The 17,782-nt window shown below is 35.5% G+C and overlaps 1 protein-coding gene across 1 annotated transcript in view; it reads right to left on the bottom strand.

Moving 5' to 3' along the window:
• Nucleotides 1-4,612: 4,612 nt before the first annotated feature.
• Nucleotides 4,613-17,782, bottom strand: part of LOC141907583 (uncharacterized) — a 36,259-nt gene continuing 23,089 nt past the window's right edge. Inside the window, exons 5-6 of the mRNA XM_074797266.1 lie at nucleotides 5,545-5,642; nucleotides 4,613-4,767 (exon numbers count right to left, since the gene is read on the bottom strand). Of these exons, the coding sequence (XP_074653367.1) occupies nucleotides 4,719-4,767; nucleotides 5,545-5,642 (147 nt within the window). The 3' untranslated portion in view covers nucleotides 4,613-4,718. The remainder of the gene's footprint in view (nucleotides 4,768-5,544; nucleotides 5,643-17,782) is intronic.

Genomic DNA, 17,782 nt, shown 5'->3' on the forward strand with positions numbered 1-17,782 from the left:
CAACCCAATAGATTAGATAGTGTTTCATAATGTGTTTCTTTGTTGAATAATTGTGTTAATCTAGATCGTAAGCATTGTTTCAATCTAAAATTAAGATCTGTTTGATATCTTTCTCTCATATATTCTGCCATATAATAATTATAATGTTCTATATTATCTTCTCGATATTGTTTGGTATATAGTTTAAAACAAGTTTTACAACAATATTGAAAACCATCTTTGCTAATCTTACGCTTACTATATTCTGTTAAAGCTAATTTATCTAATTCACATTTAGAACACTTCTTGTAGTATATATTTATAACACCAGAAGTGTTATTTGTAATATTGATAGTTTGTGGTTGTTCTGGTTCCATTTATTATACATATTTTTTTACTAAATTGGTTAATATTTTAGAATCCTCTTCCATTTCTTCGACCAACGTCATCCTTTTTCATTCCTCGCTGCTTTTGATAAGTCAGTTTCGATTCCTTGATATCTAAATAATACCACTGAGCAAGACCGGGCATTCAAGCCCGGTTTGGATCAATGCGCATGCGTTAATCATAATAGAAACGACTGAACATAAAAATTCACCAAACAGATTTACACAATACATTATACAAGTTGTTCAGTCGTTTCTTCCAATACATCATTTGATTTCTATAAATACAATTTATAATTACAAGCATTTTTCAATTGCTGGTAAATATTTAACTACATCAACAAATGTTAAACTTAATCATTGGAGTCTTAATGTTTTTGAAATTCTTATATAGTTTCTTCGTCGATCTTTTTGCGATTCTTGTGTTTCTTGTGCTAATTTCTATTGGTTCGATATCCCCATTGCTGTTGATTCCTCAGTCAGAAAGAGTATCTTGAGTTTCTCTATCACTTCTTGATGCGTATGGCGTTTTATTAATCTAAAAGATATTAGCGGCAACTCTAGCCATCTAAAAGATATACTAAATACACTTAAATATATCTAAAGGTTTCATATTTAATAGCCCTAATAACTACAAAAAACAGTACTTACATTTAGATTTAGAATTGTAAACTATAAACTCCTAATTTCGTTTCGATAGATAGAATATCCTGAGCACAATGTTACAGCGCCTGTTCATTTCTTGCCACGTCATCTGGTTCCGGTTCTAGAGTGTTCTCTCCACGTTTGTAATAATGACTCATATGTCTCGGCGTCATAGTAACAGCTGTAACAGCTGTGAATTTATAGATTTATTCAATCGTTCATTACATGAAATGTATATAGGCTCAAATAGAATCATGTTCTAGTATAAACAGCTATGCATTATTTCAATCACACTTTACTAACACTTTTAATGTTTAAAAATCTAACTCACACAAATATGAATATTGAAATAATGTTGTAAATATATACCTTTATATTGAATAATCTGTCAATTTAAATGTTATTCATTCACATGATTATTTTAAGAGTAATAGGGGTAATGGGCTTTCAGGTTAAAGGTTGAATGGTCGAGTTCATTAATAACAAATATTAAAAGTAATTTAAAACTATAATATATTTTCATAACCGTGTGTATTTCAGTTGAATAATAGAATAATTATTATTATTAAAATATATTTGATTATGAATTTGTGTATTGTAAATAAATCAATTGGTCGCGGAGCGGAGCGGTAGCGATATATTATAGTTTTAAATTACTTTTAATGTTTTGTTTTTTAATGAGCTCGACCCTTCGACCTTTGATCTGAAAGCCTATTATCCCTATTACTTATAATTATGATATCCGATCTTCCGCTGACAACGTAAGTGAATTTTAGCGACGTGTCCATAGTGGTAAATTTTTTTAATTTCAATTGGACTGTCACAAAAACGACCATGAAGACATCCAATGTCCAATGCGGTTTTAAAAGCATCTTCACATGTAATGAAAAGTTTCTGGTTTACTTTGTCTTTCGGAGTTTCCACATAACTGTTCGCCTTCAAATTCAAATCATCGTAGGATTTTTTTAATATCCAGCAATCCAATAAATTCTCCATTACAGCAGCATTGCTTACTGGTCGCCCAGTTTGTTCAAAAATTAGGTTTTTTAACTTTTTTGAACTTGTTCATTATTGTTTCTTTGATACTTTCATCTCCTCCTATTTCAATTCGAAAGTTTTTTGCACGTTTTTTTGCGGAGCTTGGGCCTGGAATATCCATGTTGTAGTTGTGACTTTCTCAAATGATATGAAAAATTCTTCAAGGAGTCATTGGCCAGGGCACACTGACACATACGTTTCGATATATTTCTTTTTAATGGGCTGTTGCTGTGTTATAATCATAACTTTCATACCGTTAGTTTATGTCAAAATGCAAAAGGCATATAATTGCCTTCGAAGTAAACTAGGGTAATTACTTATGTTACCAAGCATTATATGTGTTGTGTCTTTTTGTATGCAGTGTCTCAGTCATTTGCCCAAGAGAGCTCTGAGAAAAATGAACGCAAATTCCAGCACCCGTGTTATTGACTCAAGTGTCTGTGAAATGGATGAAACTTCGAGGAACGATGAATATACACCAAATCAAGTGTCTTCTATGATGGAGACAGAAGAGAATGATACAAGTTTTAGCACGAAAAAAGTATTCGCTATTATAGTGACTCCTGATCAAGAAGAGATAATCCGAGGATTTATGAATTTCAATGGTTGGGACGTTGAAATTGCTACTTCTACTTCAGAAATGAGTGGGGTAGACGAAATTGATAATCCATTTCACATTGACCAGGATGAAGACGAGGTGAAATGTGAACATTGCTTTTGTCGACCGTGTGTCACAGATATTTCAAATAAACAGTTATGGTGGGAGGAAAACTGTGAACAACCAGACGAATTAAATCCACGTAGGAGAAAAGTTGTATACAAGAGGTTTTGGACAATGTTATTCCATCGAGGCGCATTTAGTGATAATCGTTACAAAGAAAAGAAGATAGCATGCCTTGAAAGTGATCCAACACGAAAAAACACTGTGTGGCATCGGAGAGATATTATGCCGGATTGTGTTTTGAAATTAGTGAGAACTTGGTATCCGAATCCTGAAAATCACCAGTATATGGGACACAAATGGAAATAGTTATGAACTTATTGTTTAATTAACCTGGATATGAAGTATAAGTATATGTGTTCTTCTTGGATTAATAAATGTGTTTTGGTTATCAAAAAATGACAACTTCTTTCATTTTCATTCGATTTTCTTCAAATTTTCACCGTTTGCTTATACAGCATCTTGTTCCCTAGATATCAATTTTGAGATAGATTTTTCCCCGAAATCAAAAGTTAGCCTTGATGAATTAAATACGTAGTGTCATGACTACTTGATCGTCTTCGAGTTGTTTATTGCAACGAATGGTATGTATATAAACAAACTCCTGCGGCTGGTACAGAGTGTTGCTGCAAGACTCCTCCCACTCCAGTCAATCATCATTTGAAAATTTTGAAAATTATCATATAAAATCGGAAATACCACATCATTGGCTGCTCCTCTGTCAAAATGAATTAATCATAAATAAAAACGCCTTTGGATTTCATCACTCATAAGTACAGCGATATTCTGTATCACAGAGTCGCAAAACACGTATGGCCTAGGTTCTCCGTTTTAAAAGTATCGTTAGGTTGTTGACTGGTGGATAACAAATTATCACATACTCTACCCAGTGATGAAGAAATGGGTCCGATGCCTTGTCCGACAGAAGGTATCACCACGCAAAAGCCTATTAGTATTTTAAGTAAAGATTCCATGTTTTTGGAAAATTCATCAATTCCGTTGTTCGCAATATGACAACACCGTGAATTTGGCGTGAGGTCTTGTCTGAAAACTTACCTTTTTAAATAAACTTTTTTTTAAATGTAATGATGATGTACCTGTACCTATTTTATTTAAACCTCTCTTAATTGAAGTGAGGAGCGGTATGAAAATAAATGCTATTATTATTATCAATTTTATCAGGAAAGCTAGGAAATAATATATAGAAAAATTTACATAAGTGTTTAATCTAAGGTGCTGAAATAACATCTCAATTTTACAAAACATAATCGCGAGGTAGACCTTGATATACATCTTCACCCGTCAAGGGATTCGAACCCATTACGCTAAAGCTGTTCCCCGAACCCCTTGACCTCACGAGTCGTTGGAGTCGTTACTAGCCGACCAGAATCCGGTCGTACCAATCACAGCGCTTGTAACAAACCGACAGTAGACTTCTGTTGGTTTTCCCGTTAAATGGACCAATCAGCGAACGTTTTACCGAACAAGGAAGTATTTCGCAAATCGATATATGACGTCATGCGCAACAGCGCCAGTAATGAAATCACGCTTCGTGAGGCCAGGGGGCTGGTGGAAGCGAGTTTGGGAGTGATACTGGACCCCTGGCAAGCGAGGATGCTTGATACAGGGTACGACGACTTTACCTTAATTCTCCGTTTTGACTTCCGTGGCCAGGCGAGTTGTTTCAAAATGGTTCGCTAAAACGTAAGCGGCTCTCCATCTGAAACACCTCAAATAATGTTCATCAATGTTGTGATAGAGATTATATGTTCCCTATAAACACGATTTCGGAGTATCGGGCAAGAAAAAACTCATAATTTTGCTTGAAAACATTCATGTATTTTCAAACTTACGCGGGAAAAATTGACATTTATATGTTAAAAATTGCCTTCTTATTAAGTAGAAACAATTCCTTAGAGAATCAACAAATTAGTGGGCAAATTTTGAATTCATTTTGTCCTCGGTTTCTTCGTATTGTTACCTTCGCCACCGCACAATCTAAAATTATAACAACGCCGGTTCAACTTGTTGACAGTGAAACTACTTACAGTACGAGAGCAACATACCCCACGAATAAATCATATACCGTACCTGAGATTTTTCATTAACCAAATGAATAGACTCAGTCATAAATTATCTTAATCACGTTTTACAACTTATTGAATGTTTATACCATAAACGCGCAGGCCACCCGCATCAACCTTTCCTTATACACTGCAAGCCACCCGAATCAACCCTAACACTTTTTTCGTCTGCTCGACAAAAAAGGTTGAAGTGGGATTCTAACCCAATAGTTTACGATAGACTAGATATCGATCCAATTCTTCAGAATACCGTAAAGAAATCAACATTCTTCCAAATTGATATTCTCGGGTATGTTGAGTATGAACATGACGAATCTGAGTGCTCACTTGAATCCAAGTAAGTTGGCTGAATTTTGAAGGCCAAAGGGAAATAATTTTGGTGGCACACCTCATCAAATATCTTATCATATGAAAGCCTTAGTGCTATTCACTACAAAATTACACTTGAAACTTAAAACACGTGAACATGAATTGGGAATGAGCTATTCAGTATCGTGATAAATTCTCTTTTTTGAGGAATAATAGACACTGCATAGTGTATTCCCGTGTGCTAATGGGTTCGATGTTTTGCTGATTGAATAGATCTTCTAAGCTTTTTCGCACTGAAACGAATACTGTCGGTCCCATACGCTCCAGATTAAGTGGGCTTTGGTTGTATTTCATCTTAGATTCTAGTGATCGTCACACTTACATTCGAATAGCTGTGTTCCATCTTTTTTTTACTGCTTCGGTTGACCCTTCGTCTGCATCCCTGCACCCGCCACAAATACAGCTTATCACCGATTTTGTCTAAAATGTATTATATCTTTGTAAAATCAATTTTGCTCATTACGACGGATGATATATTGGAGTCAGATTTTCTGCAACATAAAGCCCTATTGTTATTCTGTTGATTATTATTACGGTTTTCTGCTACTTGCACAGAAAACCCTGTTTTTTTCTGGACTATTATCATACATAATAATTTTCATCTCTTATTTGTACAAGACTATTTATTCCCTGAATGCCGTCTTTCGAATTAATTAAAAAGGAAAATAAAAACGATTTACAGTGAAACCTCGATACAGTGAATTTCACACGACGAGACAAGAAGCCCATTGGCCTTAAATCATTAGTAGATTATACTGTAGTAAGGTATCAGGTGGATAATGTTTTACATCTGCCGGCGAATGTTCTCAATGACCATGTTGATTGGGAGGACCACAGATTTAGGTTACGGTTCCTGAACTTCGCTGAAAAGCTGAAATACTGAAACGCTGAAATGCCGAAAAGAAAACGCTGAAATTTCAGGGAATTTCCGAAAAAAGCTGAAATTTCAGGGAATTCACGAAAAACGCTGAAAAAATCTGTGGTGAGAAAATCATCAGGTTTTTTAAAGAAATGACATAGCATCTGTGAGAAAAATGTAACAATTCTTATTTTTAGTTTATCTATAAAAGGAGGAATCATGGACCAAGTTGATTTGCTAAGATGGACATACAGATACCGAGAAAAGACTTCTTGTAGCAGCAGTGATTATATTTCATTCAGTAATAACTTGATTCAACCAGAGAAAAATAAGTCAACAGCTGATGTACAGTTGTACCCCGCTTTACTTGGTTTTCCTGGGAGCAAATTTGTAGTCTTTAAAAGCTAAGCGATATTCCGAGGTAACGAAGGGGATTTCAATAGAATACGAAGCAATGGAACCAGAATTCAAGCCCAAGCTAAGCGAATCTGTGGCTTTAACGCTTGATTCGGATAAAATGTAGAACTGATTTCTTTTGTGTATAATGTATAATGTATATCTCTTAAGCTGTTAATTAATATAGTTAGATAAACGTTCAATTATTGGATCTTTCTTGTTGACTCGTTTCATTTTGAGAGTTTAGAGTTCCAGTTAATCCACAATGTGCAGTGCCTAGCCTTCATCTACACTAAAGCCAAGCCTGTGTATGTGAAAATGTTGTTCGACTCTCATAGGCCAGACCAATCGAGGTATGAAGGCAGATGGTAGTCTCCAGCAACTTGAGAATGTAAACCAAGTTTTGACCTCTACCTTTAAGGCCTCCTTGTAGAAAATGTAGAAATATGAAACCCAATCTAAGCTATGCTAAGTACAATGACAATTGAACCTTTATTTACGAATTTCAATGACACCGAAAATAAAATCGAAAATATAGCTGCAAAGCAGCGATGACGGGTTTTCTGTAAAGCCATTCAGAATGATGGGAATTGTAGTAAATTGAAATATCGATACATAGAATAAAATGCATTGACAGATTCGAACCTAATATGCAACCACTGTGTAAACGTCAAATATGATTCAGCTTTGAAACCGAACATACGTGGACGTACAATCACAAATATCAATATATTTGACCAGGCACTTATTTTGGCATTCAAACATCATGATACTGTATTATCACCATCCTTAAAAATGGATCTGTCCTATTAAGAACTCATCTTAAGCACCTGCTGAGCCGATAGATTGAGTGAATTCACAGATAAGAACGTATTATGATTTAGAATAGATAAGATTTAAGAAGTTAATATTTTTATTGAAATATTTGAATAAATACATATATCGTAGTGTAGATTCAATCAATAAATTATGAATTGATTTGGTCTGGGTTTCCGGCTGATGTTGATTTTGGCTTTTATGGATTACAAATTCTACAGTGATAAACAATTGATACCTGCAACATGTGTGTAAATCAAACCTATTCCACTAGTGTTTCCTAATAAACGGGAGAGTCACTCTTGATCTGAGTTATTAGAACTAGGGGTCCAGGGACACCATGCCCACTTGGGAAGTGGTTCCAAATGCTCAACAATCTAACAATTCAGGTATCAAAGGTATAAAACATCCCTTTTCAAAGAATACCCATCACAAATTGCAATGAGAAATGGCAAACTCAGAATTCGGGCCAAAATTGACATTTTTGGGCACTAAAAAAGGTCATAGGACGGCCATCTTGAGTCCGTATCCCAATTTTTGTTATGCTGATGGGCCCAGGGGCATTCACATATATCCGAAAGATCAAGGTAATTGATCAAAGCATCTTCAAAATTTCCCTCAAAAAGTTCAAAAATGTGTAAAAAGTGTTGATTTTGGCGAACAACAATGGCTGCCAGTCGGCCATCTTGATTCTGACAGGGCCAGTTTTTGAGCTGAAGATGTGTCTAGGGTAGATACATGTGAAACCCAAATATCAAGACATTACATTGAAGCGTCTTCAAAACTTCCTAAAATAACTGATTTCCGTCTACGGACGGACGACGGACGAAAAGTGAACGCAATAGCCCGCTGGGACTAAAGTCCCAAGTGGGCTAAAAATAATGTTCATTTAGTCATAGAAATTCATTGCCTTTTTGGAGTTTCTGTAATAATATTTGTTCTGCCCTAATTTTTATTACTGTATGAACCAATGATATGCTTTGTAAATATGATGTAATAAAATAAATTTGAATTAAATTTGAACATGAGAATCAAGCATAACTTGTGTTTTTTCAACTTGTCTTACTTGTCTTTTGTTAACAGTTCCAGAGTTTCAATTACAATCAAATCCAAATTGGCTAAAAAGTACATAGGACTAAATGAAATGAACGGTTAGTTACTGCAAACCTATTCCAGTGTTATGTCGATTGTGTTGAATCACTTTCCTTGAGTTGAAAGAATCAGATCTTCTATGGTACAACATCGGTCGAAGAGAGATATCTTGGTGTTGACTGTCCTTGACCATCTAACTTCATGCGTTTGACATTGGAATCAGCATCATACCCATTTGAACTGCAAAATATTCATACAACATGAAAACCTACAGTACATGTATACAGTATTAATCAAACTTTCACCGATGTTGGATATTTGAATGAACATTAGGTTTATTTCAGTACTCTAAAGCAGGAAATAATAAGCCCAATCAATAGGCCCTATTCCCATTGGAACAATTATATAATGCGTACAGCTGTACCGTACACTTATCAGTCAAGAATGGAGAAATCGGTATACCGTACCTACGAACAGCAAAATGTACAGGCCTACAATGATTTCTGGTAATACAAGCCGTGACCACATGAACGTTTTGGTTTGACTATTAATGTCAGCAGGTCAGAGAAGGCCTGGCCAAACTTAATCACATGGCTCAAATCAATTAGCCTTTCTGCGTGTGAATATTTCACTGTATTGTTTTAAAAATAGGCCTATCGAGTGAATTAGTACATAGACTGAATTAGACTTTAGGCTAGTCCTGACCAAATCCTATCCATATTAAAATGGCACCAGTTATAGTAACATCACTGTAGGGCCGACGAGAGGGAAAAAGTTGTGTTTGTAGTACATAGGCATGGTAGGCTTGTCGTACTCACTTAATACTTAAAACGCTGTTGTTACCTGTACGTGACTGTACGGTGATTTCTACAGGTTAGCCATATGTGAGTACGTTGACGCTCAGACTTGCAATATTGGGATTCGAAACCAAACGAAAAAAAAATCCAGTAGTAGTCCAGTGATTTACCCACTGTGCCACAGAACGTAACTGGTGGGTGGATGAAATTTGATTTACAAATAGCCTAGCCTCACCTAACCCAAACTCTATTCTTTTACGCATGCGCATTTGCAGATTATAGGAACTCACGTACAGCGTTTTTAGGGAACTCACGTACGGTTAACCTGTGAATATCACCGTACAGTCACGTACGCGTTACAATTTCGTACTTAAAATGGTATTGGCTACTAGGAACTCACGTACGGCGTAAGTAGGGAACTCACGTACGGTTAACCTGTGGATATCACCTTACAGTCACGTACGCGTTACAATTTCGTACTTAAAATGGTATTGGCTACTAGGAACTCACGTATGGCATTATATACTTAGTAGGGACCTCACGTACGCGGTTAACCTGTGGAGATCACCGTACAGTCACGTGCGGTTAACAACTACGTACTTAAAATGGTATTGGCTTCTATATAATAGGCCTATAGACAAATAAATACCGGTAGGCTTTCTTATAATCTTAGCTTCCACACTTCACAACCGAACCAACTGACCAACCAGTATATTTAGTCCCAGTACGCACCAACCGGCACAGGCCTAACACTGTTTGTCAACTGTGTTTACCGTTGTAGGCTATCGATAATCACCTGATACTTTTCTGTCGTTTGTTTTCTCTCTGAGACGAAGACGAACGTAATTCTAGTGCAAAAGGTAGAAAGTTTCTAATGTCCGATAAGATGAGATAAGATAAGATAAGATAAGATATTTATTTCACTCCAACCATAAGAATGGTACGTGGAGGCAAGATTGAATACAAAATATGGAATATAAAAATTTACAAAACATGAACAGAATTATATACATATATACAAAACAAAATAGGAATTAACAAAATTTAATATCAAACTTTCAGTAATAAAACTATTTACAAACAAAGCAAGTACAGAGATTGAATTATATACAGCAAGATATATCACACGTATATACACAATTCACTGGAGGGATTTGTATAAACTTAAACCTAACTGGATAAATTTAGCTAATTGTGGGGTAGGATTCCTTAATATTTCCAAGTTTCTGGACATACTTAAATGGATGGAATTATCACGCAGATCACTTAGCAAAGTGCAGTCATAAATGAAGTGAAGCTCATCTCCTACGGTGTTACAGGCAGGGCACAGTCTTTCACTTCGGTCTATGAGCGTTCGATCGATTATTTACCGGTAATAAATAGGAACCAATTCTGAATTCGAATAAGCTATGCACAAGACTTCCGTCAAGTTGAGTTATATATTTTTCAAGCCTAACATCGTTCTTATATAGTTTGAAATTAACATACTGCTGATCGTCATTCACTTTTTGAAGCATTTCTTGTACGTGTTGGTCACGGAGGACTTGTTTCACGTACTTGGAGAGCGTTTTATAATTTTCCGTGTATTGCTGTAACCATATGTAAGATAAGCCAATGTCGTCAAATATTTTCTTTATATACAATAACCAAGGGGATTTGTGTTTTTCGCTTACATACAGATTACGATTACGATTTATTTACACTCCAACCATTTCCATGGTATATGGAGGAAAACTATTACACATGTATATACAAATATTTACAAAACAACACTAAAGTGATTAAAATTTAGAGAATGAAAACGTAACGAAATATATATATACATCAACTATTTACAATACTATATATACTATTATATACATCAACTATTTACAATACTATATATACTATTGGAGGGATCTATATACATCTAAGCCGGTCTTAATGAATTTAGCTAAGTTGACCGTTGGGTTTTTCAGAATATCAAGGGTATTAAAGGTATTCAAATTCAAAAAGTTTTTGCGTTGTTCGTTAAGTAAGGTACAGTCAAACAGAAAATGGGATTCGTCACCTAAAGTATTACAAGTGGGGCATATTCTATCGGCTCTGTCTAAATGAAGGTTTGAAAATTTGTTCACAGGTAAAATATAGGACCCGCCCCTAAATTCAAATAAACTAGTTCCTAAGTCATCACCAAGTTCTATTATATACTTCTCTAACCTAATATCATTTTTATATTGCCTAAAGTTAGTGTATATCGGATTAGTATTTATGGCAGATACAGTTTCTTGAAGGTGCTGGTCACGGAGTATCTGTTTTATTCGTTTTGAAAAAGATTTACTGTTAGTCATGAATTGCTGCGTCCAAATGCAGGACAAACCACAGTCATCAAACGTTTTCTTTATATATGATAACCAAGGGCTCTTAAATGTATCCCTTAAAAATAAATTGAAAGATATTTTATAGAGTATTGAATTAAGTTTGGTTTGCTTTCCAGATACTGTTTTCACCCAAAAGTTAATCATCCTGCGTCTAACATCTATATTCAAAGGGTAACGTCCTAGCTCTGATAAAACTTGTAAGTTGCGAGAATATTTCGTCACTTTCATTAAGATTTTACAGAAGAAGCGATGAACATTTTCTAATAAATCAAGATTTTCATATCCCCAGATCTCACACCCATACATGGCTATTGGAGCAACACACGTATCAAATAATTTAAACATAACATCTATGGGCAATTTCAAACGTCTGCCTTTTTGAACGATCGAAAACATAGCTCTGATAGCTTTATCGTAAAGATACCTTTTTGCCTTAGCAAAGTTACCATTCCAATTGAATTTTACTCCGAGATAAACATAATCTTCAACTACCTCTAACTCTTGATCACCAAACATAAATTTCGAAATCGTTTTTATCCGGGATTTACTTCGCGCAAATACTAGTACTTTAGTTTTCTCTGGGTTAACAGTGAGACCATTAGCCGCGCAATATTCAAATAAGGTATCTAAGTGTAGCTGAAGAGATTTCTCATCCTCAGCAAGAATAACTGTATCATCTGCGTATAGTATTATGAATAAATTCAGTAAAGTATCAATATCCTGATCACGATTCAAATTTAGTTTTTCTATAAATGACAAAGTTGGTTTTCCACGATCAATGAAAAATTCTTCAATGTCGTTTAAGAATAACGAAAAGAGGATAGGTGAGAGATTTTCGCCTTGTCTTAAGCCTCTATCAGCTGCAAAGTATTGTGACGTGCAACCATTTAATTCAACACATGATTTTATGGAGTTATACATATTTTTAACCACATTGAAAAAGTTTCCATTAACATTGTTAGCAATTAATTTTCGCCATAACTTTACCCTACAAATCGAGTCGAAAGCTTTCTTAAAATCAACAAAGGCGCAAAAAAGTCTTCTTCCCTGACAAAGATACAGCTCTACGATTGTTTTAAGCGTGTAAATATGATCAATGGTGGAATATTTCGATCTAAAGCCAGCCTGGGCTTCACTTATAATGTGATTCGTATCTAGAAATGTTGACAATCTTTGATTTAGGATACTTGTAAATAATTTACCAAGACAGCTAACTAAGGTAATACCTCTATAATTATCAGGATTAGAGGGATCGCCATTCTTTTTGAAAATGGGTTTGATGACGCCTATAGACCACATCTCTGGAACATATCCTGTTTTAAGAACTAAATTGAATAATTTTTGTAATATATCAACTAAAAACGGATACTGACTAACTCCCAGCAGCTCATTCGTGATTCCATCAATGCCTGGGGCCTTATTGTTTTTGAGTAAAGAGATAGCCTTAATTACCTCATCACTGGTTATATCACTGTTCAAAATATAATTGTCATAGACAGGATGGTCACCCACGTCTGGGGGCTCATCACCGTCATCGGTTTCATTGTTAACATTATTCAAATCATTTAATCTCATAAAATGTTCAAGAAAAATATCAATATCTAAATTAGCCTCATTATTTTTTGTTCCGCTCGCAGAGTTTAGCATCGACCAATACTTTTTTTGGGTTATTAATTTCGCATTCTCTCAATTCCTTAATAAATTCATCCTTTTGTTTCTTCTTATTTTCTCGGATGACCTTTTTATAGTTTTTAGACGAGTTCTTAAGGGATTCAAAATTGGAAAGGGTAGGGCAACCCCTATATCTTTTTTTCATATAATTATATTTCTTCTGTGCATCTCTACAGTCCCTGCCAAACCATCTGTTGCGGGCCGGTTTTTTGCAGTTATTACTTTTCCTACTTTTTCTATGGTACATCAAATTACACTCATCAGCACTTGATAATAAAGAAGATACAAATCTATCGGTAAGTCCATTAATGTCATCTGGCGATTGATTTCCTAGATCTTGCAACCCGTCCAACAGTAACTTATCTAAATCATTATCTCGTAATCTTGATTCTACATTCAGGAAAAATTGATTTGATCTAGTACTGACCCACCTAATTGAAGTTTTAAAGTTCGCGTGTTCATTACCCCTTTCATTATCGCTAGCAATGGTGTCCCTAGAATTCGTATACACGCACAGATTAATAGGATTATGTCCATCAGATAATAATGGGTCAAAAGGCATTATTTCAAAGTCCTCAACATAACCAAACAGTTCTAAATCACACACAAAATAATCGATGACACTAGTGTTCCTAAAAGTATAATTACCTGTCTGATCATTGCCACATCTGCCATTGAGGATAATTAGTGAATGGTTCTTACACAAATCTATGAGTTGATAGCCTGTATTATTCTTTCTTTTGTCCTGATTATTTCTAGTAGTGGGAACGCCTAAATTAATCAATGAGTCAACAATAGGGTCTAAGTTATCATCTTGAATTATCTGATTATCAGGTTCCAAAAAGTCTGGCATACAAGCGGTGTGAGCATTAAAGTCACCAGAAATTAACACATTGAAATCATACTCAACTTTCAATTGCAATAACTCTATTTCAATTTCTCTGATAGCTATTTCTGAATAATAACGACTATTTTCTGGAGGAATATAAATTACACCTAAAAGTACATGTTTGTCGCGATTAAATAAATCTTTATCTAATAAATACCAAGATACAAACTGAGAGTCAGTCGAAATTGGTTTTATTTTATTTTTCATGAACTTCCTATATATGATACCGACGCCACCTGATCCTTTTTTTGAAAACTTTTTCCTATTTTTAAAGTGCGCCATATGGGAGGCGGGCAAGCTACAACCTAAATTACCGTCTAAATCATCTAAGTGAGTTTCAGTTAGACATGTGATGTCATTATTGCTAATAAATTCACAGAATTCTGGGATATCGAGTTTAGCTATAAGGCCACATACATTCAGCGTAGAAAACTTTAATGATGATTTGATACAAGGAATTTCACTTATGTTTGCTGCGTTTGCTGTACTAGTTACATTTTGCTTATTTAAATCAGAAGTGTTAATATTTCGCTTATTTACATCAGAAATGAAATTGTTAGGAGTTACATCAGGTACATGATTGTTACTATTTACATCAGGGTATGTATCTACCGTATGAGAATTTACATGCGAGCCAACGATATCTCTATTTACATTTGGATAACTGTCACATAAATTTACACTATTTACAAATTCTATAACATAACAACAACTTCGAGATACAAGGACAGTCCGGTCTACGAATTGTACGCAAAGTCCCTCCGCTGGTTCCTAGTGGCTGTCCATCGGTACGCGGTCACGGTTTTCGCGGATAACGAGTTTGTCCCGTACAAAGAAAGCTTGTTTTCCGTTCGCTTTCGCGGCTCTCAGCTCGGGTAGCTTTTCGCGTCGTCTCGCCGCCCATTCCTCAGGCACCTGTTCATTCAGTCCTAAAGACGAGCCCGCGAGATTTTTCGCAACTGAACGTACCAGTTCACGATCTTTGAAGAACTCGAATTTTGCAACAATTGGGCGCGGTTTTTTCTGTTCGTTTTTCCTTCGTCCAAGGCGATGTGTTCGCGCGAATTTGAATGAGTCCACGGTCGTCTTCGGTAACTTAAGGTCTTTCTCGCAAAAGCCTTTAATTAAGTCCTCGGTATTCTCATTTTCGGATTCCTCGACGCCGTAAAAGATCAAATTATCGCGCATGCTACGCCATTGCTGATCTAGGAGTAGTTCATGGTCCGATTTGATAATTGCGTCCTGATCAGCGACGACTTTCTCTAAATCGCGAACTTTGCTTCTAAGTTGTTCGTTTTCACTCTTTAGTTGTAATACGTCCTGGTGGCAAAATTCAAGCGATTGTTTAACTTCGGTCATGTCCCTCTGCAAGTCGTCTAGAAGCTCTAATTTCGAAAGCTGGGAAAGAATCGCATCAAGTTTTGACGATATTCCATTGTCTGCTTCCACACGTGATGCCGTTTCCTCAGTCGATTTATGATTCTGGCGATTCGGACGATTTGATGCTGCAGTCTTCTGCTTCTTGTTAGGGGGTGAAACACTTTGTCTTCCCGCCATTTTCTCCAGGTCTCACCGAATATCACACAGATTTTGTGGTTGAAAAAGAAAAACAAATCGGTTAAGTTTCAATATATAGAAACGGGATTAACTGGACGCAAAGAATTAAACTAATCTAGGCCCTACGCACGTTAGTTCGTTTGTCATCAACCGGTGCGATTAGTCTTTGTCGACTATGCAATGTTAATTCGTTTGATATAAGCTAGTTTTTAGTGTCTGTCGTGGCCGAATAATTAATACTAAATTCTCAGCTAATACGGGCTAAACGCACAAAAACGGCAACGGAATATAATAGATCTAAGGTAGAAAAAATAGTTTCCTTGGATAATGTTTGTAAGTGAAATGTGAAAATTTACCTTGACGGTCGTTTAAGTAATTCAAGGAGCGCGCCGAAAGTACGTCCGCACAGTTCAGTACACCGCCTAGTCAGTAACCTGTCTGTGGTTTAGTTTCACAATCGGATATTTTCACAAACCACAGTCAGGAATGGGAAGGTCATTTTTGTATGAAATCTTCGTCAGCCAATTTGACTGACGAGTAATTTGCCTGGCATTTCATTGTCTCTTAAGATATCCGTCTATTTTTTGTTGTAATCGAGGCACAACAGATTCGTAGTTTGTCTGATACCTATAACACCTCACCTGATGATCTTAATCCATGTGCAAATCGGCCGTAAAGTGAGAGTAAATTTCCGTCGGGTCAACAGCTGCCATTTTGAAAATTACTTTCACCTGTGGACTGAGGCCAGGACAACAGCACAAACTAACGAAGCGAAACGACGAAATTGAAAAAAATTAAGAAATCAACACTTATTCACATTTTTCTTTTACCAGAATTTATTATTTCATTATTTATTATGGAAAACCTGAAGATTTGAAATATAAGTTGGAAAACCATCAAAAATAAAAATTGTCGTTTCGTCTTGGAAATTTTATATAAATCCTTGTAGGTCCCCTTGACTTATCATGCCACATGTGCAATACAGAGAAATGGCGGCCAATGGCGGAATTGGTGGAGAAATTAATTAATTTCTCAAATTAATGTTGATTAACCACTCGAAACATACATAAAATTGGATTATTTCGAAAGGTACCTGTGTTAGTTTGTGATTTAAGCCATTAATTGTGGACTGAAGTGAATAGAAAGTATATTTTTGAAGTGTTACTTTTTTCAACCGTGTTTTGGTCCTTGTCATCCCTAACGTTGGTATAAGCCCATCCGATTATAAAAAGCTTACCACCAACGATTAGGTAACTAACTATACACCGCCGTGATTCGACAGTACCGGTAGCGCCGCTACTTAGCAATAATAAGAACTAATGTTATTGACGATGTTTTGTTAAGTGGAATGACGCCGAGTACCAGTATATATCCGATAGGTTCGAATCCCCAATTTCTTCGGGATGATTTGATTTTGAAATAGCGATCGTTTTAATAGATTTGGTGTACCTTATTAAACTCCGTCAACACACCTGCCGGATGTGAAACAGGGGACGTCCTATTCCAATGACGCTAAAGATTTTGTGTGAATTTTATGGTACTGTAACGGCGGTATGAATTAAATTCAGCTTAGACTGAGAGTAAAGTATTTTAAGGCAAACTCTAATGGCCTAACTGCACATCGTCGAAAGACTTCTCATCCATCGATACTTGATAAAAATGAAATAAAACATCTAGTTCCAATTATCTCATGTAAGCATAACATTTATTTTGAAAATCTCAACCATACATCAAAACATTTTAAAGCCTTCTATATCAAATGCAATCTTTTGCTAACATAAACAATAGACAAATGGCCATATCTCTATCATATTAATTATATCACGAATGCTAAATATTGCGATATTAATTGAAATCGTTCAACCAACAAATGAATTTAGTTAACATAATATCATCACAAACCATTCATATCCTTGGCAAAGGACTTATAAGCTTTTAGAATATCCAAACAGGAAAATTTTAGTCTCATTTCTATGCGAGTAGAAACACATTATCATTATAACATCCATATCTTTGCATTATATATAACATCCATATCTGTGCATTATATATATGTTTATTATGTCATATCTCTTAATAATAATCAATCCAATAATTAGATTAATAATACTAATTTATTTATA

Source organism: Tubulanus polymorphus, chromosome 6 (genome assembly GCF_964204645.1).
Source record: "Tubulanus polymorphus chromosome 6, tnTubPoly1.2, whole genome shotgun sequence".
In the NCBI taxonomy this organism is placed as follows: domain Eukaryota; kingdom Metazoa; phylum Nemertea; class Palaeonemertea; order Tubulaniformes; family Tubulanidae; genus Tubulanus; species Tubulanus polymorphus.